The sequence below is a fragment of the Silurus aristotelis genome (assembly GCF_946808225.1).
Source record: "Silurus aristotelis genome assembly, chromosome: 28".
NCBI classification, from domain to species: domain Eukaryota; kingdom Metazoa; phylum Chordata; class Actinopteri; order Siluriformes; family Siluridae; genus Silurus; species Silurus aristotelis.
In genome coordinates, this window is record NC_139601.1 from 17,589,450 (window position 1) to 17,609,449 (window position 20,000).

The 20,000-nt window shown below is 42.7% G+C and overlaps 3 protein-coding genes across 4 annotated transcripts in view; 2 read left to right on the forward strand and 1 right to left on the reverse strand.

The window, feature by feature from the left end:
• dse (dermatan sulfate epimerase) overlaps nt 1–10,895 on the forward strand; it is a 10,943-nt gene extending 48 nt beyond the window's left edge. The window contains exons 1-6 of the mRNA XM_083533534.1: nt 1–199; nt 5,103–5,538; nt 7,693–7,946; nt 8,228–8,467; nt 8,675–8,882; nt 8,989–10,895. The exon at nt 1–199 is cut by the window's left edge and continues 48 nt beyond it. Of these exons, the coding sequence (XP_083389660.1) occupies nt 5,123–5,538; nt 7,693–7,946; nt 8,228–8,467; nt 8,675–8,882; nt 8,989–10,678 (2,808 nt within the window). The 5' untranslated portion in view covers nt 1–199; nt 5,103–5,122 and the 3' untranslated portion in view covers nt 10,679–10,895. The remainder of the gene's footprint in view (nt 200–5,102; nt 5,539–7,692; nt 7,947–8,227; nt 8,468–8,674; nt 8,883–8,988) is intronic.
• A 1,199-nt stretch (nt 10,896–12,094) lies between these two features.
• Nucleotides 12,095–13,879, forward strand: ndufaf4 (NADH:ubiquinone oxidoreductase complex assembly factor 4). The gene is made up of 3 exons (XM_083533559.1): nt 12,095–12,302; nt 12,677–12,759; nt 12,992–13,879. The coding sequence occupies exons 1-3, from the start codon at nt 12,167–12,169 to the stop codon at nt 13,298–13,300; spliced, it is 528 nt and encodes a 175-aa protein (XP_083389685.1). The 5' UTR covers nt 12,095–12,166; the 3' UTR covers nt 13,301–13,879.
• A 1-nt stretch (nt 13,880) lies between these two features.
• gpr63 (G protein-coupled receptor 63) lies at nt 13,881–18,492 on the reverse strand. 2 transcript variants are annotated; one of them, XM_083533544.1, is made up of 3 exons: nt 17,933–18,492; nt 17,478–17,701; nt 15,542–17,025 (listed from the first exon to the last, which is right to left on the reverse strand). In XM_083533544.1, exon 3 carries the CDS (start codon nt 16,946–16,948, stop codon nt 15,734–15,736), a length of 1,215 nt encoding a protein of 404 aa, XP_083389670.1. In that variant the 5' UTR covers nt 16,949–17,025; nt 17,478–17,701; nt 17,933–18,492; the 3' UTR covers nt 15,542–15,733. The 2 variants fall into 2 exon arrangements, with proteins under 2 accessions (XP_083389671.1, XP_083389670.1); XM_083533545.1 differs by lacking the exon at nt 17,478–17,701 and having other exon boundaries at nt 13,881–17,025.
• Nucleotides 18,493–20,000: the final 1,508 nt, after the last annotated feature.

Below are 20,000 nucleotides of genomic sequence, written 5' to 3' on the forward strand. Positions count from 1 at the left end.
TGGTTATAACCCCGGTTACCACGAGCTCACAGATGCGCGTGGATATTTGAAGAAGTATTGAGAGTTTACCCGGAAGTTAAACCGGAAGTATTTTTTATTTGCCGCACGCCGCTTTTCTTTGATGTATGTATATATGTATATATAATGAAGTTCGGTGCCGCGCGTGCAGGAATCTTATCTGAGCAATCCCGGAGAGAAGGTGAGTGTAACGCGGCGCGTGTGTGTGCCTGCGTGTCTGCTCGCGCTAAGTCCTTAAAGTATAACGTTATAACACTGCACTTCCCTCTCTACCCTTAGCTTTAGCGGTTAGCTGCACTCTTTTACAAGTGTGTGTGTGTGTGTGTGTGTGTGTGTGTGTGTGTGTGTAAAAGAAAGGTTTTTCTTTTCTTGGTTAACCGCTTCACAAAAACCCAAACCATCAGCTTTATTTATTAATCAGTGTTTCTGTAAATCTGGCAGTCAGCCTTCTTACTGTAATAGGACCAGATCTTCCTAATCTTCACCTTCATCACCTTCATCATCTTCATTATTACTGTTATCATTTTATTTGTAACTGAACTCAGACTGTAATCAGAGTACTGAGTGTAATAAACACCGAATTTAGTGACTATTCAACACTACATACAAACACTATGTAGACACTCACACACACTACACACTACATGCTCTACAAACACACACTCTAGACTCATTTACACTCTACAGACTCGTGCGCGCACACACACACACACACACACACACACACACACACACACAGTCTACCAACTCTTTACACAAACTACACACTCTACACACTACATGCTCTACAAACACACACTCTAGACTCATTTACACTCTACAGACTCGTGCGCACACACACACACACACACACACACACACACACACACACACACACACACACAGTCTACCAACTCTTTACACAAACTACACACTCTACACACATCCACACTTACACACACTACACAGTCCACACACACACACACAGACTCTACACACTTCAGAACAGGTCTCCATATCAAGCAACTGAACACGTGCATAATAAATATCTGATTCGGTCGGTCTGTCTGGTCTGATCTGTCTGTCTGATCTTAGTCATTTTTATCTGGAATCTTTACTTTCTCTTATTAATGTCTTTCTTTATCTGTTTCTTTAAATGATAACGATTTAAGTGTGTGCGTATATAATTCATATACAGTGTGTGTGTATATATATATACACACACACACACACACACACACACACACACACTGGGAAACAAAATTGGAGAACAATTTATAAACAATTGAACAATTCTGAAATAATGTGATCTTCACTGCTCCACAGTTGAAGGAGTTTTTGTCGTGTCTATATCATGCTACCAGAACACCTTTTCCACAAAATAACTAAGGCATTAAAAAAAAACATTATGTTGCAGAAAACACACTGATCAATATTAGAGAACAACAATGACTGTAGCATGGAAAAAGATTACAACAAAATGTTCTGAAGGTTACAACAGTCAGTAATTAGTAGGAAGTGTCCAGGCCTCTGCTCTGAATGACTTCAGCACATCTGCAGCCACAGGACAGCACCAGTCTCTCACACTGCTCTGGTGTGATTTTGGTCCACTCTTCTTCCAGTCTCCTCCACAGTTCGGTGACTGTAGTGGGTTTCTTGGCCATAACTTTGTCGGCAAGGATTTTCCAGAGGTTCTCTATTGGGTTGAGATCAGGACTCTGGGCAGGACATGGCATTATTTCAATGTTTTCAGTTTTAAAGGAACTGCTTTACCCGTTTTGCTGTGTGACATGGAGCGTTGTCCTGCATGAACACTGCAGGCTGATTGGGTGATGAACGCAGGGAAGGAACCATATGTTGTTGAAGAAGGTTCTGATTAACATTTGCATTCACTCTGCCATGTAGCTGTATAAGAGGCCCAACTCCTGCTGCAGAACACATGCCCCAAACCATCACACTTCCTCCTCCACTTTTCACTGACTTCTTTACACACTTTGGGTTCAGTCTTTCTCCAGTTTGTCGCCGAACATAATGTTTCCCATCGGACCCAAATAATTTAAACTTGCTTTCATCACTGACGTGAACTTTGGACCAGTTCTCCTCTGTCCACACAACATGCTCCTCAGCAAAGCTTGGTCTAGCCTTTTGATTCTTTCTGCTAATGAGAGGTTTGGTCACTGCAGAGTGGCTTTCAGTCCAAATGCTCTTAAACGTCGAGACACTGTATGACGAGACAGATCCTTACCCTGTTCAGCGCTGAACTGGTGAGCAATTCCAGCTGCAGTGTGGAAATGAAGCCCATTGAGATCCTCAGCAGGATCCTGTCCTCTCTTGTATTTGTCTTCTGTGGACGAACAGCCTTCTTGGTGGACTTGAATGAGTTTGTGATGTAAAGATTCAATATTCTTGAAATCACAGATTTGGAACGACCAATTTGTCTTGCTATGGCTGATAGGGTCGTCCCTTTGGCCTTCATCTGGACAACCTGCTGCCGGAGGCTTTCAGTCACTTTAGAACGGCCCACCATCTTGCAGAATCAATGAAACTGGAAGTTAGGCTGCCAGTTAAATAGGGGTTGCCAGATAATCAAGAGAATTATCACCAGGTACCAGATTAACACCAATAACTGGAAGGTATCTGAAAGTGTTCTCTAATTTTTGTGTGTTTTCTGCAGAATTGTTTTTTTTTTTTTTTTTTTTTTTTTAAATGTCTTAGTTGTTTTGTGGAAAAGGTGTTCTGGTAGCATGGTATAGACACGACAAAAACTCCCTCAACTGTTGAGCAGTGAAGATCACATTATTTCAGAATTGTTCAATTGTTTATAAATTGTTCTCTAATTTTGATCGTGTGTGTGTGTGTTCGTGTGTGTGTGTGTTTGTGTGTGTGTGTTTGTGTTTGTGTGTGTGTGTGTGTTTGTGTTTGTGTGTGTGTGTGTTTGTGTGTGTTTGTGTGTGTGTGTGTGTGTGTTTGTGTGTGTGTGTGTGTGTTTGTGTGTGTGTGTGTTTGTGTGTGTGTGTGTGTGTGTGTGTGTGTGTGTGTATGGGCGGATAATTGATTAAACATTTATTTGCAATTAAGTGAATGATTGTCATGAATTAACTCATTTATCACAACTTAATCGCACGCTTGTATCTGTTCTAAATGTACCTTAAATTAATACTTTTCCAGTTTTTAATATGCAGCTTTATGCAAATGTATGTTTATTATTGGTGAACAGTAGTGTATTACCAAACTCAACATGAAGAATGAAGACTAAATATTCCTGTAAATGTTTTAAAGTAAACCATCAGGACACCAAACGGGACTTTTGCTGTTTCCACACGGACAGTTTTAATTGCCGGATTTTGCATCATGGTGGATTTTGGTCCTGATTTGAGACTTGACGGATCAGTAAAACAAACGTTTAGTGATTAAAAGTGATTTTTCGGTGGAGTTATTGTTTTCTTTACTAAGATATAAAAAAAATTTAAAAAAGGATGTCGTGTATAAATGTGTCGCATTGAAGGTTTTAATTTCGCCTCTTTTGTATGCACTGAAATGAAAATTCTTGGCCGAAACCGAAAAAGAGGAAAGCAAAGCCGAAAACCGAAACACCGAAAGAAATTATGCCAATTATTATTACGATTGCATTTATGGCTATGACTGTGTACTAAACTTACTAAAATCGAGGCATTTCAATTTTTGTTTTAAAGAATAAATCAATTACAAATTATGAAAATATTTATTTATAGCACATTGCAACAATGCACAGGATAAAATTAATTAAAATTCAAACTTAAATGTTTAACTTAAATGCACTCATGTGTACAATAAATAATAATGTACAGGCCCTCTGGCCTGCTGAAAGGTTGTACAAATAAACATGTTCTTTCATAAAAACAAAGTGCATTTAGAACAAGTGCAACTGCTTAAAGATACAATACAACACTATCACTGGGAAACTTCCTGCCTTTTCAAAAACCTCCAGCACAGACGGAGTGCGCGTGCTCGGAGGGGTTCTGCTTTTCTGTGCCGTGTTTCTCTCATATTCAGCATAGCGATCGGGATGTTTGGATTTCAGCTGATAAATTAAACCCGACGAGAAGAAAGTCTTTGCAGACGCACCCCATCTTGAAATTTCGGCATTACATGTTTTGCAAATCGCTCTCCGTGGGTCTTTCTCAGATATACTGAAACACGTCCACACCGCAGACATGTTGTTTTAGACATGCACGTGCAGGCCGCGGTTTCTGTTTGCGTCATCGCAACACACTGTTTCGGCCGCGTTGTTTCGGTGATCAAAGTCTTTTCGGTGGCCGAATATTCGGTGGATCCCTAATCTACACTTAAGAGTGTAACGGAACACGTATTCGCAGCGATATTTTCCAGTTCAGGGCTTTTACTGAATGCGATTCTTTTATACGTGCGGAACATAGTTAAAATCTGAGTTCCCTCAGGAACGTATTAAGTGGTGGACTGCAAGTTTGTTTCGTCTTCGCCTCCCACTTCGAGCACATTTTAAAAACTTATTAAGCTTGAAAACGCACACCAAAGTGCCAGGGAATAAAAAAGAAACTAGGGTTAGCACAGTGTCACTGTGGCTACTCACTCCAAACGGAAATAAGATTTGTTTAGCGCATGCATGAAAACGCAAAAAATCCATTGTGCTAGCGTTAGCTGCAAACCAGGAAGTGGCTAGTGAATAATGCTAGCACTATGGATTCTTTAGCATTTTATATCCAACTCCAATTTCTCTTAAAAGTAGAAAATTCTGACAAATCTGCATATTGAAGGATGAAATGGAATGAAGATATTTGTTAAAGTATGCTGAAATAAGTAGAACAGTAAAGTCGATCATATCTATAGAAAATTACATATTTAATATGAACCACATAAAAAGAACAAATGTGAACTATTAAATGCCATTTTTCCATTTTTTTTTTAACCCATTTAATTTGTTCCAATATAATCAATATAATAATTTATTGCATTAACTGCATTTATTCTATTTTATTGTTATAAAATATTTTTTATATATTATTTAACCAAGCAGGCATTTTATTAAAAATTTATTTATCTACTTACACACTAACCATCTTTTAGTAATGTCTCTGTCTCTTTTTCAGCATGACATCACTCTGATGTCATGATGAGCTCGTTCACTCGCGGCGCCCCCACGGTGTTCTTCATAAGTGCAGTGTGTGTGTTGGCACAAAGCGACTGGGAGCCGAGCGGAGGTGAAGTGCCCTTTATGGGCGGACACTACTCTGGACACCCCATGCTGTATTTTGGGCGTGAGGCGGTGCCTGAGCTGCGGAGGGCAGCGCTGAGCACTCACTCTGAGCTGGCTCAGCAGATCTGGCGTGCCGGTGAGGACATGCTCACAAACCCTGCCCAGTTCCTCCCACCACGAGACCCTGAAGAATTTTCCTCCCGCTGGAATGAAATCTATGGGAACAACCTGAGCGTATTAGCGATGTTTTGTCTGCTTTACCCACAACGCACTGGGGCACTCAGTCTGGCTCGAGAGTACATGGATCGCATGGCTGCTCAGCCCAGCTGGTAGGGTGTGTGTTTGCGTGTGCGTGTGTGTTTGTGTGTGCGTGTGTGTTTGCGTGTGCGTGTGTGTTTGCGTGTGCGTGTGTGTTTGCGTGTGCGTGTGTGTGATGGCCAGCAGAAACACATCCCCTTTCATTATTTCTCCGCATCAGCGCTCCACAGATCCTCTGTGGCTTTCAGGATGATCATTAATAATAAAATAATGAGATCACATGAGGACACTGATCATTTTCCTGCCAACACACACACACACACACGCTTCCTGTTTCATTTTATAACTGCATCAGCACTTTCTTTGGAACCACAGACAAAAAAATTACAAAAAAAGGACACATAACACTTCGTTTCCTGTTTTTATCTAACTTTAATAAGTGATGAACTCCGATCTCAGCCTAGGAAAATATCTCATAACAGAGAGGAAGACACACACACACACACACACACACACACATAGCCATAAATACACTCATTGCACACACATACACACTCGTTTGAACCCTTTGTTCATATGCAGCATAACGTGTCTTATATTTATACAGTGAGGAAAATAAGTATTTGAACACCCTGCTATTTTGCAAGTTCTCCCACTTAGAAATCATGGAGGGTCTGAAATGTGAGAGACATAATCTAAAAAAATAATCCAGAAATCAAAATATGATTTTTAAACTATTTATTTGTATGATGCAGCTGCAAATAAGTATTTGAACACTTGAGAAAGTCAATGTTAATATTTGGTACAGGAGCCTTTGTTTACAATTACAGAGGTCAAACGTTTCCTGTAGTTTTTCACCAGGTTTGCACACACTGCAGGAGGGATTTTGGCCCACTCCTTCACACAGATCTTCTCTGAGGGAAGGAGGTTGTTCCCCAAAATCTCGCAATACATGGCCCCGGTCATCCTCTCCTTAATACAGTGCAGTCGCCCTGTCCCATGTGCAGAAAAACACCCCCAAAGCATGATGCTACCACCCTCATGCTTCACAGTAGGAATGGTGTTCTTGGGATGGTACTCATCTATTCTTCTTCCTCCAAACACGTTTAGTGGAATTATGACCCAAAAGTTCTATTTTGGTCTCCTCTGACCACATGACTTTCTCCCATGACTCCTCTGGATCATTCAAATGGTCATTGGCAAACTTAAGACGTGCCTGGACATGTGCTGGTTTAAGCAGGGGAACCTTCCGTGCCATGCATGATTTCGAACCATGACGTCTTAGTGTATTACCAACAGTAACCTTGGAAACGGTGGTCCCAGCTCTTTTCAGGTCATTGACCAGCTCCTCCCGTGTAGTTCTGGGCTGATTTCTCACCTTCCTTAGGATCATTGAGACCCCACGAGGTGAGATCTTGCATGGAGCTCCAGTCCGAGGGAGATTGACAGTCATGTTTAGCTTCTTCCATTTTCTAATGATTGCTCCAACACTGGACCTTTTTTCACCAAGCTGCTTGGCAGTTTCCCCGTAGCCCTTTCCAGCCTTGTGGAGGTGTACAATTTTGTCTCTAGTGTCTTTGGACAGCTCTTTGGTCTTGGCCATGTTAGTAGTTGGATTCTTACTGATTGTATGGGGTGGACAGGTGTCTTTATGCAGCTAACGACCTCAAACAGGTGCATCTAATTTAGGATAATAAATGTAGTGGAGGTGGACATTTTAAAGGCGGACTAACAGGTCTTTGAGGGTCAGAATTCTAGCTGATAGACAGGTGTTCAAATACTAATTTGCAGCTGTATCATACAAATAAATAGTTTAAAAATCATATATTGTGATTTCTGGATATTTTTTTTAGATTATGTCTCTCACAGTGGACATGCACCTACGATGACAATTTCAGACCCTCCATGATTTCTAAGTGGGAGAACTTGCAAAATAGCAGCGTGTTCAAATACTTATTTTCCTCACTGTATATGCTCCGATCAGGAATAACGGTATGACCACCTTCCCCTAATGACCCAGTCGTCTAGACGTCACAATTTATCAAACTCGTTCAAATCCTTACACTCGCCCATTTTTCCTGCTTCTGACATCAACTTTGAGGACAAAATGTTCACCTGCTGCCTAATAAATAAATCCACCCTCTAACAGGTGCCATGATGATCATCAGTGTTCTTCACTTCACCACTCAGTGTTATAATGTGTGTGTGTTTGTGTTTGTAAAAAGGTTGGTGAAGGATGCCCCATGGGATGAGGTTCCTATGGCTCACTCTCTGGTGGGTTTTGCGACAGCGTATGACTTCCTGTTTGAGTTCCTGAGTGAGATGGAGCAGGAGCGTTATCTCCAGGTGCTGGGAAATGCCTCTCTATACATGTACGACAAATCACTGCAGAGGGGGTGGAGCTTCCAGTTCCTCCACAACCATCAACCAACCAACTGCGTTGCCCTGCTGACCGCCTCCCTCATTCTGCTGAACCAGGGTCAGTAGACACACACACACACACACACACACACACACACACACATTCACAATCCATCATCACTTCCCTCATCCTGCTGAACCAGGGTCAACACACACACACACACACACACACACACACACACACACACACACATATTCACAAACCATCATCGCTTCCCTCATCCTGCTGAACCAGGGTCAACATACACACACACACACACACACACACACACACACAGGAAGCAGACGAAGCTCATTGGACTGTATTCAGTTTCTCTGGTGTGTGTGTGTGTGTGTTAGGTTGTCTCCAGGAGGCCTATGTGTTTGTTCAGCAGGTGATGGTGATTATGGAGAAGGCTCTGGTTGTGCTGCGTTCTGTAGTTGATGGATCTCTGTATGAAGGTGTTGCGTATGGAACCTACAGCACACGGTCTCTGTTCCAGTACATCTTCCTTCTGCAGAGACACTTCAACATCTCACACTTCAAACACCCCTGGCTTCTCCAACACTTTCACTTCCTCTACAGGACACTGCTGCCCGGTACATTCCTGAGTGTGTGTGTGTGCGTGCGTGCGTGTGTGTGTGTGTGTTTTGAGGATTTCTATTTTTCGTGATGTGAAGTTTTCTGATTTAACGTCCAGGCCAGTGTGAAAATGACGCTGCATTTAGAACTTCGTCTCTCAGCAGGAAACAGTAGAACCTTAGTGCTCATTTATTCAGGACATGATGTTCTTAACGTGTGTTCAGGTTTCCAAAGGAATGTTGCCATTGGCGACTCAAACTACAATTGGTTTTACGGCCCTGAGAGTCAGCTTGTGTTCCTCGATCGCTATGTCATGAGGAACGGCCAGGCTAACTTCCTGGCTGAACAGATACGACGTCATCGTGTGCAGGACGGACCGGGACAACCATCACGGGGACAGAAGTGGTGTACATTACACACTGAGTTTATCTGGTACACACACACACACACACACACACACACCCCCCCCCCCCACACACACACACACACACACACTGGTATTTCTTGCTTACTGTCTCTTTGTGTGTGTGTTGTGCAGGTATGATGCCGGTCTTGAAGCCACGCCCCCTCCGAATTTTGGAAAGCCCCATCTGCATTATTTTGAGGACTGGGGCGTGGTGACGTACGGAGGAGGTCTGCCTGCAGGGATGAATCATTCCTTCCTGTCGTTTAAGTCTGGGAAACTTGGTGGCCGTACCATCTTCGACATCGTGCACCAGCGGCGCTACAGGGAGTGGATCCGCGGCTGGAAGAACTTCAACGCTGGACACGAGCATCCCGACCAGAATTCGTTCACCTTCGCACCTAAAGGTTTCCCTTTCATCACTGAGGCGTTGTACGGCCCCAAGTACACGCTCCTCAACAACGCCGTTCTATTCGCTCCCTCCAGCAACCGTGCCTGCTTTTCTCCCTGGGAAGGTCAGGTGACTGAGGCGTGTGACTCCAAGTGGTCAAAGTATAAGTACGGTGCTGCAGCAGACTGTGAAGGTCGTGTGGAGGCAGCCTTAGAACGTCAAGGGGTCGTTTTCATCCGCGGCGAGGGACGGAGCGCATACAGCCCGATGCTGAAGATCAAAAACCTGCAAAGGAACCTTGTTCTTCTCCAGCCTGACCTCCTGTTGCTCTTGGACCATGTTCACCTGGATGCTGAAAGTCCTGCGCACAGCATCAGTGCCTTCTTCCACAACACAGACTTCCCGTTCCGGCACAGCGCAGAGAGAGAGGGCGTCCATGGTGCGTTTGTCCAGCATGGACAGGACGAGTACACCATGCTGTGGAGGGATGACACGGGCTACAGCGGAGAAGCTGATACAGCGTACTGGACATATCCACACGGATACCCCTACAACGGCTCTCACTATGTTAACGTCACCATGTCACTACGCTTCCCACACACCCGCATCGCCTACCTGTTTTTAGGCCCGAACGTCGAAGTTCTCAGCTTCAGCCTACGTGGAGACATGGAGAGGATTGATGTCCACCTGACCACACGAGACCACACCTTCACCATCCATATCCTTACATCAGAGAACCCCAGCAAACCTCTGTTTGCCATGGTGCTGAAAGACCGATTGGAGAAGGTGGTGTTTGAGCGGGCAGCAGCGGTTCAGGAGCGCCCCCTGGTGGAGATGCAAGCCTACATTCACCTGGTGGAGCAAAACCTTCAGCTCCTTAAACCAGTCTTCCAGCAGTTTGAGCGCCAGGTAAAGACACGCATCCTCAATGCTGAGGGATTTTACAAAATCACAGAACGATTAAGACAGACCTCTGAAAAGAAGAGAAAGTTAAAGAAGAAGGTGGCATCAGCTGTGGAGAAGATGTTTTCAGTCACTAAGAAGCCAAGGAAAGTGAAGGGGTTAAAGAAAGCCATTGGCAAGCTCCTGAATGAAGCTGGAGAGAAGCAGCAGGGGGCACTGAGACCAGACGGGAACGCCGATGAAGGTCATGCACACAGGAGCAAGAAGGTTAAGATCATACCAGGTCACGTGTTTAAAGAAATCCACGCTGCAGCGGTGGTGAGCGGGACTGAAGCGTCTATCTCCTTTTCCTACATACGCGTGTTCCTGGTCCTGAACATCGGAGCCTTCTTCCTGCTGCTAACCGTTCTGCTCACACAGCTGCAACGAGCACCGAGTCTCCACACGCAGCGCTGCATCTACTGTGTCCTGCTGCTCGACAGCTTCATCCTCCTCTGCCTCTACTCATCCTGCTCCCACGGACACTGCTGATTCAGAGTTCTGTGAAAAACTTAGTACACCCCTTAGGGTGTAGCACCCCTTAAGCATAGAGGTGCTCACACTTGATCAGTTAATCAAGGACATTTTATTAGCATCACCTGGTGGCTACTTCGCCTCATAATTCCTATGGAAGCAGTAAGGGGTGTACTTAGATTTGACACATAGTTTCTGTATTTTAGCTTGATTTATATAAATAAATAATTACAAATGTAATGTCATATATTGTTGTTCATCTGAAGGTTGTATTTACCTCATTATAAGAACTGATAAGGTCCAGAATATTATTTTTATTAGCAGATTCAGATTTACGCAGGTAAAATATTTCGTCATAATTTCTGTATAGTTTGGATGAAAATGTATGTATTTGGTATCAGGGTTCATTACAGGGAAACGTGTATTCTGCTGCCACCTGCAGGTCACTGTGCGTTAATGCAGCACTGCGTCTGATCTTTTATATATATATATATACACACACACACTTGTTCACACATTTCTTTGTCTGTTCAGTGTTTATAGAATATTTACGATGTTAGTATGTAAGGTATACAGGAAGTCTTTATCTGGGCTCACACATCTCTGGCTAGTATATTCTCTTATCTAAACAGGAAACTGCTTTAGGTCAGGCTTTCTTTCCAGTGTGTGTATATATACGTGCCTGCAATAAACTGAAGAAGAACATTGCTCCATGCTGTGTGATTCTTCCCTGATCAGAATAGGCACCACGAGCATCATAGATCGTATGGAAAACATCTCCAAGAATTAAGTTTTGTTTGGGCATGATAAAAATCTAACAGTACATTATAAATATGATCAGTTTGCGTGTGTGTGTTTGCTCGCATACAATATATTGTACTTAAGCTATTTATGTTTATTTGTATTGTGTTTTTAGATTTGTAAAAAAGAAAGTACACCCTCTGAATTCTATAGTGTTGCTTATTAGGACACAATAAAACTTATTCAAGGCCTTAGAATGATGAGTTTTTTTGTGTCCGAATATGTAACAATAATCTGGTCCTTATCGGGTCCATCTTATTATTATTTTTTAGCAGATTCAGATTTACGCAGGTAAAATATTTCGTTGTAATTTCTGTATAGTTTGGATGAAAATGTATGTAATTGGTTTCAGGGTTCATTACAGGGAAACGTCACAGAGACGGTAATACAGCAGTATTCTGCTGCCACCTGCAGGTCACTGTGCGTTAATGCAGCACTGCGTCTGCTCTGTAAATATAAACACTATTTCAGTGTATAGTAGTAATTATTATTATTATTTTAGATCATGTAGAACTGTAGGTTTGTTCAGGAACAAAATAAACTTATTTAGATAAAAAAAAAACCACTAGTACATTTAAAAATGTGCTGCTTGAGAAGACCGGAAGTGATTTAAAGTCACGTGTCTCACTTCGTCGCTTGTTCTACAACGCTTTCCGGTTCCATCCGAATACTCACGTGCACACACACACACACACGGTGTCGGACATGGGGGCGCGTGTAGGTCGGCTGTACAAAAACTTCAATCTGGAAGCTCGTGCGCATCGCGAAATTGGTAAAAGCAAACCGGAAGCGGCGCCTCGGCATCCGGTACCAATTAACCAGAATAACAGCGTCCCTCCCGGTAATGATGATGTTTATCCCGTTTTTCTGACAGTAAAACCAGTGCTTGAATTCAGTGAAGTCTTATGGGGGTCCCCAGTTGTGTAATTCATATATTTTTTATTAAAATAATCTTGGGGACCCCCTAAGTCTATGTTTTACTTGTCATGGGGGTCCCTAATGCCTTATGAGGGTCCAGGATCCCCCCAGCGCCCCCCAATTCGAGCACTGAGTAAAACACAGGGCCGCGTTGCAATCCACTCTGTCTCTCTAAATAGTGAACTATAGTGCTGTTTGAAGCTGCTGGAGGTCTTAAGCAGAAATACATACCGTGTGTGTGTGTGTGTGTGTGTGTGTGTGTGTGTGTGTGTGTGTGTGTGTGTGTGTGTTTTACAGTGAGTGAGAGCCAACGAAAGGATGATCTGCTACTGAATCGTCTTAGAGAAGTCTACGTGGATTCTCAAGACCCACAAATACCGGTACACACACACACACACACACACGCACACTCACTCACACAGGGTTAAAGTGTGTTAATGCGCAGCTAAGCCCACGTTAGTCACATCAGGCCTGTGAGTGGGGTCTGATTGATTGTGTGTCCTCTGAATGATGTGTACGGCACTGACACTGGAGACTCCTTCCATCTGACAAACATCTTGCACTCCACTTTATTATTTAGTGTGTGTGTGTGTGTGTGTGTGTGTGTTACAGGCATTAGCAGGTTTGAGGAGGCTGCAGCAGGTGGCTCTTCGCCCCCTCAGCCCCTTACTGGTGCCCCCTGGAGTGTGTGATGTCACTGAGGTGCCCAAAGGAAAGATGACCATTGTAGAGGCACTAACTGCACTAAACAAGCACAAGCTATCGCCTCAGGAGTGGCCGGCTGAGAGGATAGCACAGGAGCTAACGCTAACACACAGCGACGCCTGTGCACTAACACACTACTTCATTCCCTTTAACATTAAAGTCATTAAAGTCCCCCGGGCTAACCATAGAGACACACACACACTTAGTGACTCCTAACACACACACACACACACCCGCTAGATATAGTTTTGCTGAAATGTGACTGTTTGATGTAATTAGAATCAATAAGAAATTCTACAGTCATTATTATATTGAGGAGGAAAAAAAGAACAAAGTGTTACTCAGCTACTTACGAGGCTCTCGAGTGTGAGGTAAACCCTGCACCACAGTGCACTCACACAAACACAACCTCACAGCACACATGGATTGGCACACACATCATACACAAATGGGGTTTCAACCTGGAGATAAGATGGAGAACCTGTAGAAATCCCAGCTCATCACAGATTATTCAGTGTTCTGGAGTGATGTAGTGGTGTGTGTGTGTGTGTGTGTGTGATGTGAATGAGATCTGCTGAGAGTTCAGGAAAAAACACTACTCATTAGAGGAATCCCCTTATGACATCATCTGGCTTGTTAGAGGAGTCACAGTACACATCAGTGTGTGTTTGTGTGTAATCAAGCACACACACTTTCTCTCCAAAGGCCAATGCTGCTGCTGTTGCGAGGTAACAGAGTTGATGTTCGAGAGATACTGTGTTTTTATTATGAATAAATCTCAGAAACACAATCAGGGTCAGGTTTGTCAAGTCAAGTTTATTTCTATTGAGCTTTTCACAACAGACATTGTCTCAAAGCAGTTTTACAGAATTTGAGTGTTAAGGTGAATGATGTGTGTTTATCCCTGATGAGCAGCCATGGAGACTGTGGTGAAGGAAAAAACTCCCTTAGATGTTATGAGGAAGAAACCGTCAGAACCAGACTCAAAAGCAGAACCTCATCCTCATTTGGGTGACATCAAGAGTGTGATTATAGTCTTTAAACACTACAGAACACTTCTCACAGGTTTAGTGAGAAAGGGTCTGTTATAGGGTTGGGGTTCAGAGTTAGGCGGTTTATGGTTTGGGAGGTTAGGGTTGGAAAGGGGTTGGAAAAAGGTTGGGGTTGAAAAAAGGTTGGGATTAGGGTTGGAAAGGGGCTTGGGGTTAGGGTTAGGCAGGTTGGAGTTCAGGCTACTGAAAGGGTATGACAACTGAAAAATGTTTTGGCACTCGGGTAACATTTTATTTAAAGCAGTATCGTGTGCGTGTGGTGTTTGTTTCCTGTTTATTTCCTACTTTCTCCAGTTCGCTTGCCACACCCCTTATTCCTCCTGTGTCTCACTAGTTTTATAATAATTAGTCTCGGCAGGTTTTATTTAGCTGTGTGTGTGTGTGCATTCTGGGGATGAGTGACATATTTTGACATTTTAGTTTTATCGTTAAGACTCTTCCTCATGGTGTTTATGTTAAAGTTCTGAGACCACTGCTGCTAGACTGGACTGTAGCTATATAATGAGTAACATTAACAATTTATTGAGCTAGCAGGTACCTAACAGCCGGAATGTCAAACCTTCGTTCATAAAATTAGAAACACTGATTGTGAGAGTCAACTCTGAGGATTGCACCAATGCTAGTGTGGTCAAATTTGAGCCTGATGTTCAACTATCTTGGATTCCAATTAGCTTCTTCAAAGTAATCATTACAAGAGTAATCTAAAGAATTTTGAATCCTCCAAACGGTTTTCCTTGTAATAGGTATATATGAAAGGAAGTGACATTGGATCTCAGCAACTACTTTGTTCAGTAAATATAAAAATAGTAGGTATTTTCAGGGTTAGGGTTATCATGGTCCTAGGCTTTGCAACAAATTTCTTTCTTCTCCACCTACTGGACTAAATGTACAATAGCATGCTGAAATGTTAACATTCAATTGCCATTTTTGGTCTTTCTCCAAATGTCCAATCTTCACCAGATTTGACCAGATAATCGTTACACCCTGCTGCCTATTTGTTCATCTAGACCTGTCCTCCTACACTCAAAGAAATTCCACCAGTGTCCCTGAACCCAACATACCCATCACAGCTCTGATTTCCTGTCATTAACCAGTGACTGAGTAGTGAATAGCTGCAGCTTGTCTGTAAATGTGCAGCTCACAGAGTCTGGGTGCTTGGTCCTCTGAAATGCTACATTCAGCTTTGACAATAATAATAATAATGATAATTAATCTTATTTTTATAAACAGTTATATTCAGGATCTCCTAACTGTTCAGGAAGATTGAGGATGAAAGATAAATTTCAATACTGTGTATTTAAAGTAAAGCTGCTGGTCAGGTGCTGTAGTATCAGTTATAACATAATCCGTGTGTGTGTGTGTGTGTGTGTGAGAGAGAGATAATACAAAAATAGAAGAGACAGTATTAAGTATTAAATTCACACAAAGATGCTTTTATAATAATATTTCTAAAGGAGAAAAACAGTAGAGTATTTCATATTTTCACAATTCAGAAAGTCAAACAAACAAGTAATTTTTCTTATTTAAAAAAATTACATACAGATGTACAATTATGAAGTAAATTACAGGCACAGTAAAGGTGTATATTTTGTGTGTGTTAGATGCTGGAGTGATATTCACTGCAGGCGTACACTGCACTGGGCCTGATCCTGCGCTGGACATGGCTGGGTAGTGGTGGGCGGAGCTTGCAGAGGGAGGGCACCCAGTGGGCACAGGCGTGGCGGAACTTCCTGATGCGGCAGTAGTAGATGAGTGGGTTGAGAGCGGGACGCAAAAAGCTGAGTATCAGCAGCCAGGCACTTATCTGGAAAAACCCCGCCCCATTATAAACACCACTGCTGAACGCAGCACACAGGCTGAACACCACCAGGGGCGCCAACGAGGTGACCGCTAGCACAAACAGCAGCAGAATGGTGAAGAAGGCTCGTGTCTTGAAGCCCACATCCACGCTCAGGTGGAGCGGTCGGGGCTTAGACAGGGAGAGGGCGGAGTCACAACTGATCCGAAGTGCATTGTGCCTAATAGAACTTAGGATCCCAGCAAAGGAACACGCTATTACGGCAAATGGAATAAAGAAGCTCACTAGGGCCAGAAGCACCACGTATCCATGGTAACTACTGTCAGGGGAGTAGCTTAGGACGCACTGTGGTGCACTAGGGGGTATCTGCAGGGACGGGTATCCTAGCAACAGCGGGAAAGACAGGAAAAAAGCGAGGATCCAGGAGGCAGCGATGAGGATCTTGGCCCGGTGTGGTGTGAGACGGTCTTGTCTCCGCACAATAATCAGGAAACGATCCACACTGATCGCCAACAGCATGGCCACACCCACTGACATACACAACCACAAAAGCATGGCTGACGCCCGGCAAAGAGTGGCACTAAACAGCCACTGTGCTGTCACCATGGTGACCAGGTCAAAGGGCACGGCAGTGACTGTCAGCAGCATGTCGGCGAAGGCGAGGTTGGCTAACAGGAAGTTAATAGCGGAGTGCATGGCAGCGCGGTGGTACACCATCACACACACCACCGCATTCCCACACAACGCCAACAACAACACACACACCATCAGCACACTGAAGAACACCTGCAGTGGAACACTCAGGACACGCCCAACATACTGCCCCACCTCCTGCACCACTGCCTGCTCTGTTACCTGCACAGTGGGTGTTGACCAGAGAGTTCTGAGCACCAATGAGCTGCTGTTTTCCCACCAAAATGACGAGGAGGACGAGTTTTCCATCGAATCCGATTGGCTTATGGCAGCACGTGGGCGTGTCAGAGTGGGTCTATCATTAGCAAAAGTAAACAGCATTCCTGCAGGGTTCTTGGCAGCAGGGCAACCATCGCTCCGTCATCCAATACAGAAACATCTCAGCATTCAGGAAGTGACTGGAGGAACAGGAAGGGGAAATTAGAATTTAGTAATAATAATAAAGCTATTAGATATAGCACATTTAATAATATTTCCACACAGAAGAGATCATTAGAGCATGGTGTGTGCGTTTGTGTGTGTTGACAGAAAGGAGAGAGAGAGAAGATCAACAGTGTTTAATCCCAGCTGATAAAATCCCTGATGTTAACACGTCATGCTCAATTCTCCATAATATCTCCATGCACTTGTCCTGCGCACACACACACACACACACAGGGGCTGAACTTTGAGCTTTGTGACTTACACACAGTCACACTCTTAAATCAGAAAACTGAAAGAGTTGGTTTTAATGTCAATTGAGCTATAGGTAGATTATAACCCTGATCCTAGAGTAAATGATTTAGCACAACATTTTAAATGGAATATTATAATCACGGATGAATTTGGCACACGTCTGCACCAAACTAACTTGTATTACAGCTGACAGCTGGTTTATTAAGCTCAGGCTGTAGAATATCTCCTAGGTTTTGTAGGTACTTTTCTGATTTCCCTCTTCAGAGCTCTGAGCTACAGATCAGACATGGTTCTGCTGCTTGTGTGTTCAGAATGCATCAACACAATGCATTGTCTCCAAGAAACGAGAAAACTCCAGTGTTCTTCTGAGTTCAAGCTCCAGAAGCAGTACTTTTCATCCTGACCATCATCACATTTTCACCACAGAACAGAACAAAGTTTTACATTCTCATAGCTCAAGAACACACCAGGAACATATCAAGAATACACTTTCAAAATCCATTATTTTCATTATTTGATGATTAATTCATTACTGCTTTATTAGTGAACAATATCAACGATGTTATTCGACTGTTTTATACGTGATTTTAGATTGAATAATGATGATAATAATAATAAGAGCAACGCTACCTGTTGTGGTTGGATACAGTCACATCCCGCTCAACACACACACACACACACACACACGTGCGATCCTTAATTCCGGTAAAAATCCGTTTGCGACAAACCGCAGCGCTGAAACTCTGAAACTGAACTGCGGGTACTGATCAATACAACAGCTGGAATACAAACACGCAAAACACAGTCTCTCTCTCTTTCTCTCTCTCTTTCTCTCTCTCTCTCTCTCTCTCTCTCTCACACACACACACACACACACACACACACACACACACACAGAGGGCGTAACGACATTTCCCCAACACCCAATCCGCTCCGGGAATAAGCGGAAAGGCGGAGTCAAAGTCAGTGACTTTTATTTGACTAATGATGAACAGAAGCTTGTATGGGCTTCATTTTGTTTGCGGAATTTTTTATTTATAAACAAAAAATCTCAAATTTGCAGCCTTGAAAACTGATTAAAAACAAGCAAAGTAATAGATTTATGATCATTATATTGGTAATGTAACTGATGCGCAAGTCTTTCATGTGTAGTTGTGATTTATGTGATTTATCTGTTCTCATTTTTATTTATTTAATATTTTACATTTGTATCTGGTGTTTTATTTATGTATGTTTTGTGAAACTATTATTATTGTTATTATTATTTTCCTGTATATGTCCTGTTTGGTTAATTTGTACATGTTTGTTGCTTGAATCATTAATAAAAAATAAAAATAAATAAGAAACCTTGTGTGGGCTTTTAACTGTAGCGTTTCCTCCACTTTATAATCACAAAAACAACAAGAGAAATACAAAAACCTCTTACAGCTGAGCGAATGTTATTTTAGGGTCATAGCTTCTCACATTCCCAGTGAACCTGAAAACATATACATGCGTATACTATACAGCCGCAATACAGTCATAATATACAGCCACAATACAGTCACAATACAGCCACAATATACAGTCACAATACAGTCACAATATACAGTCACGTTACAGTCACAATATACAGCTGCAATACTGCCACAACACAGTCACAATACACTCACAATACAGTCACAAGACACAGTCGCGATACAGCCACAATACGGTCACAATACACAGCTTCAATACAGCCATAATACTGTCACAATACACAGCCGCAATACAGCCACAATACAGTCACAATATACAGTCGCAATACAGCCACAATATACAGCCGCAATACAGTCACAATATACAGTCGCAATACAGCCACAATACAGTCACAATATACAGTGGCAATACAGTCACAATATACAGTCACAATACAGCCACAATATACAGCCGCAATACAGTCACAATATACAGTCGCAATACAGCCACAATACAGTCACAATATACAGTGGCAATACAGCCACAATATACAGCCGCAATACAGTCACAATATACAGTCGCAATACAGCCACAATACAGTCACAATATACAGCCGCAATACACTCACAATACAGTCACAATATACAGTTGCAATACAGTCACAATACACAGCCGCAAAACACTCACAATACAGTCACAATATACAGTTGCAATACAGCCACAATACAGTCACAATATACAGTCGCAATACAGCCACAATACAGCCACAATATACAGCCGCAATACAGTCACAATATACAGTCGCAATACAGCCACAATATAGTCACAATATACAGCCACAATACAGTCACAATATACAATCACAATACAGTCACAATATACAGCCGCAATACAGTCTCAATACACAGCTTCAATACAGCCACAATACAGTCACAATAAACAGCTGCAATACAGCCACAATACAGTCACAATACACAGCCGCAATACACATTTACAATACAGTGACAATACACAGTCGCGATACAGCCACAATACGGTCACAATACACAGCTTCAATACAGCCATAATACAGTCATAATATACAGCCACAATACAGTCACAATACAGCCACAATATACAGTCACAATACAGTCACAATATACAGTCACGTTACAGTCACAATATACAGCTGCAATACTGCCACAACACAGTCACAATACACTCACAATACAGTCACAAGACACAGTCGCGATACAGCCACAATACGGTCACAATACACAGC

Bases quoted from the DNA above. Each gene is read 5' to 3' on its own strand.
- ndufaf4 (XM_083533559.1), top strand. From the start codon at position 12,167: ATGGGGGCGCGTGTAGGTCGGCTGTACAAAAACTTCAATCTGGAAGCT. The intron at 12,303-12,676 runs GTAATGATGATG...TGTGTTTTACAG, and splicing joins GAATAACAGCGTCCCTCCCG to TGAGTGAGAGCCAACGAAAG. The intron at 12,760-12,991 runs GTACACACACAC...TGTGTGTTACAG, and splicing joins CTCAAGACCCACAAATACCG to GCATTAGCAGGTTTGAGGAG.
- gpr63 (XM_083533545.1), bottom strand. From the start codon at position 16,948: ATGCTGTTTACTTTTGCTAATGATAGACCCACTCTGACACGCCCACGT.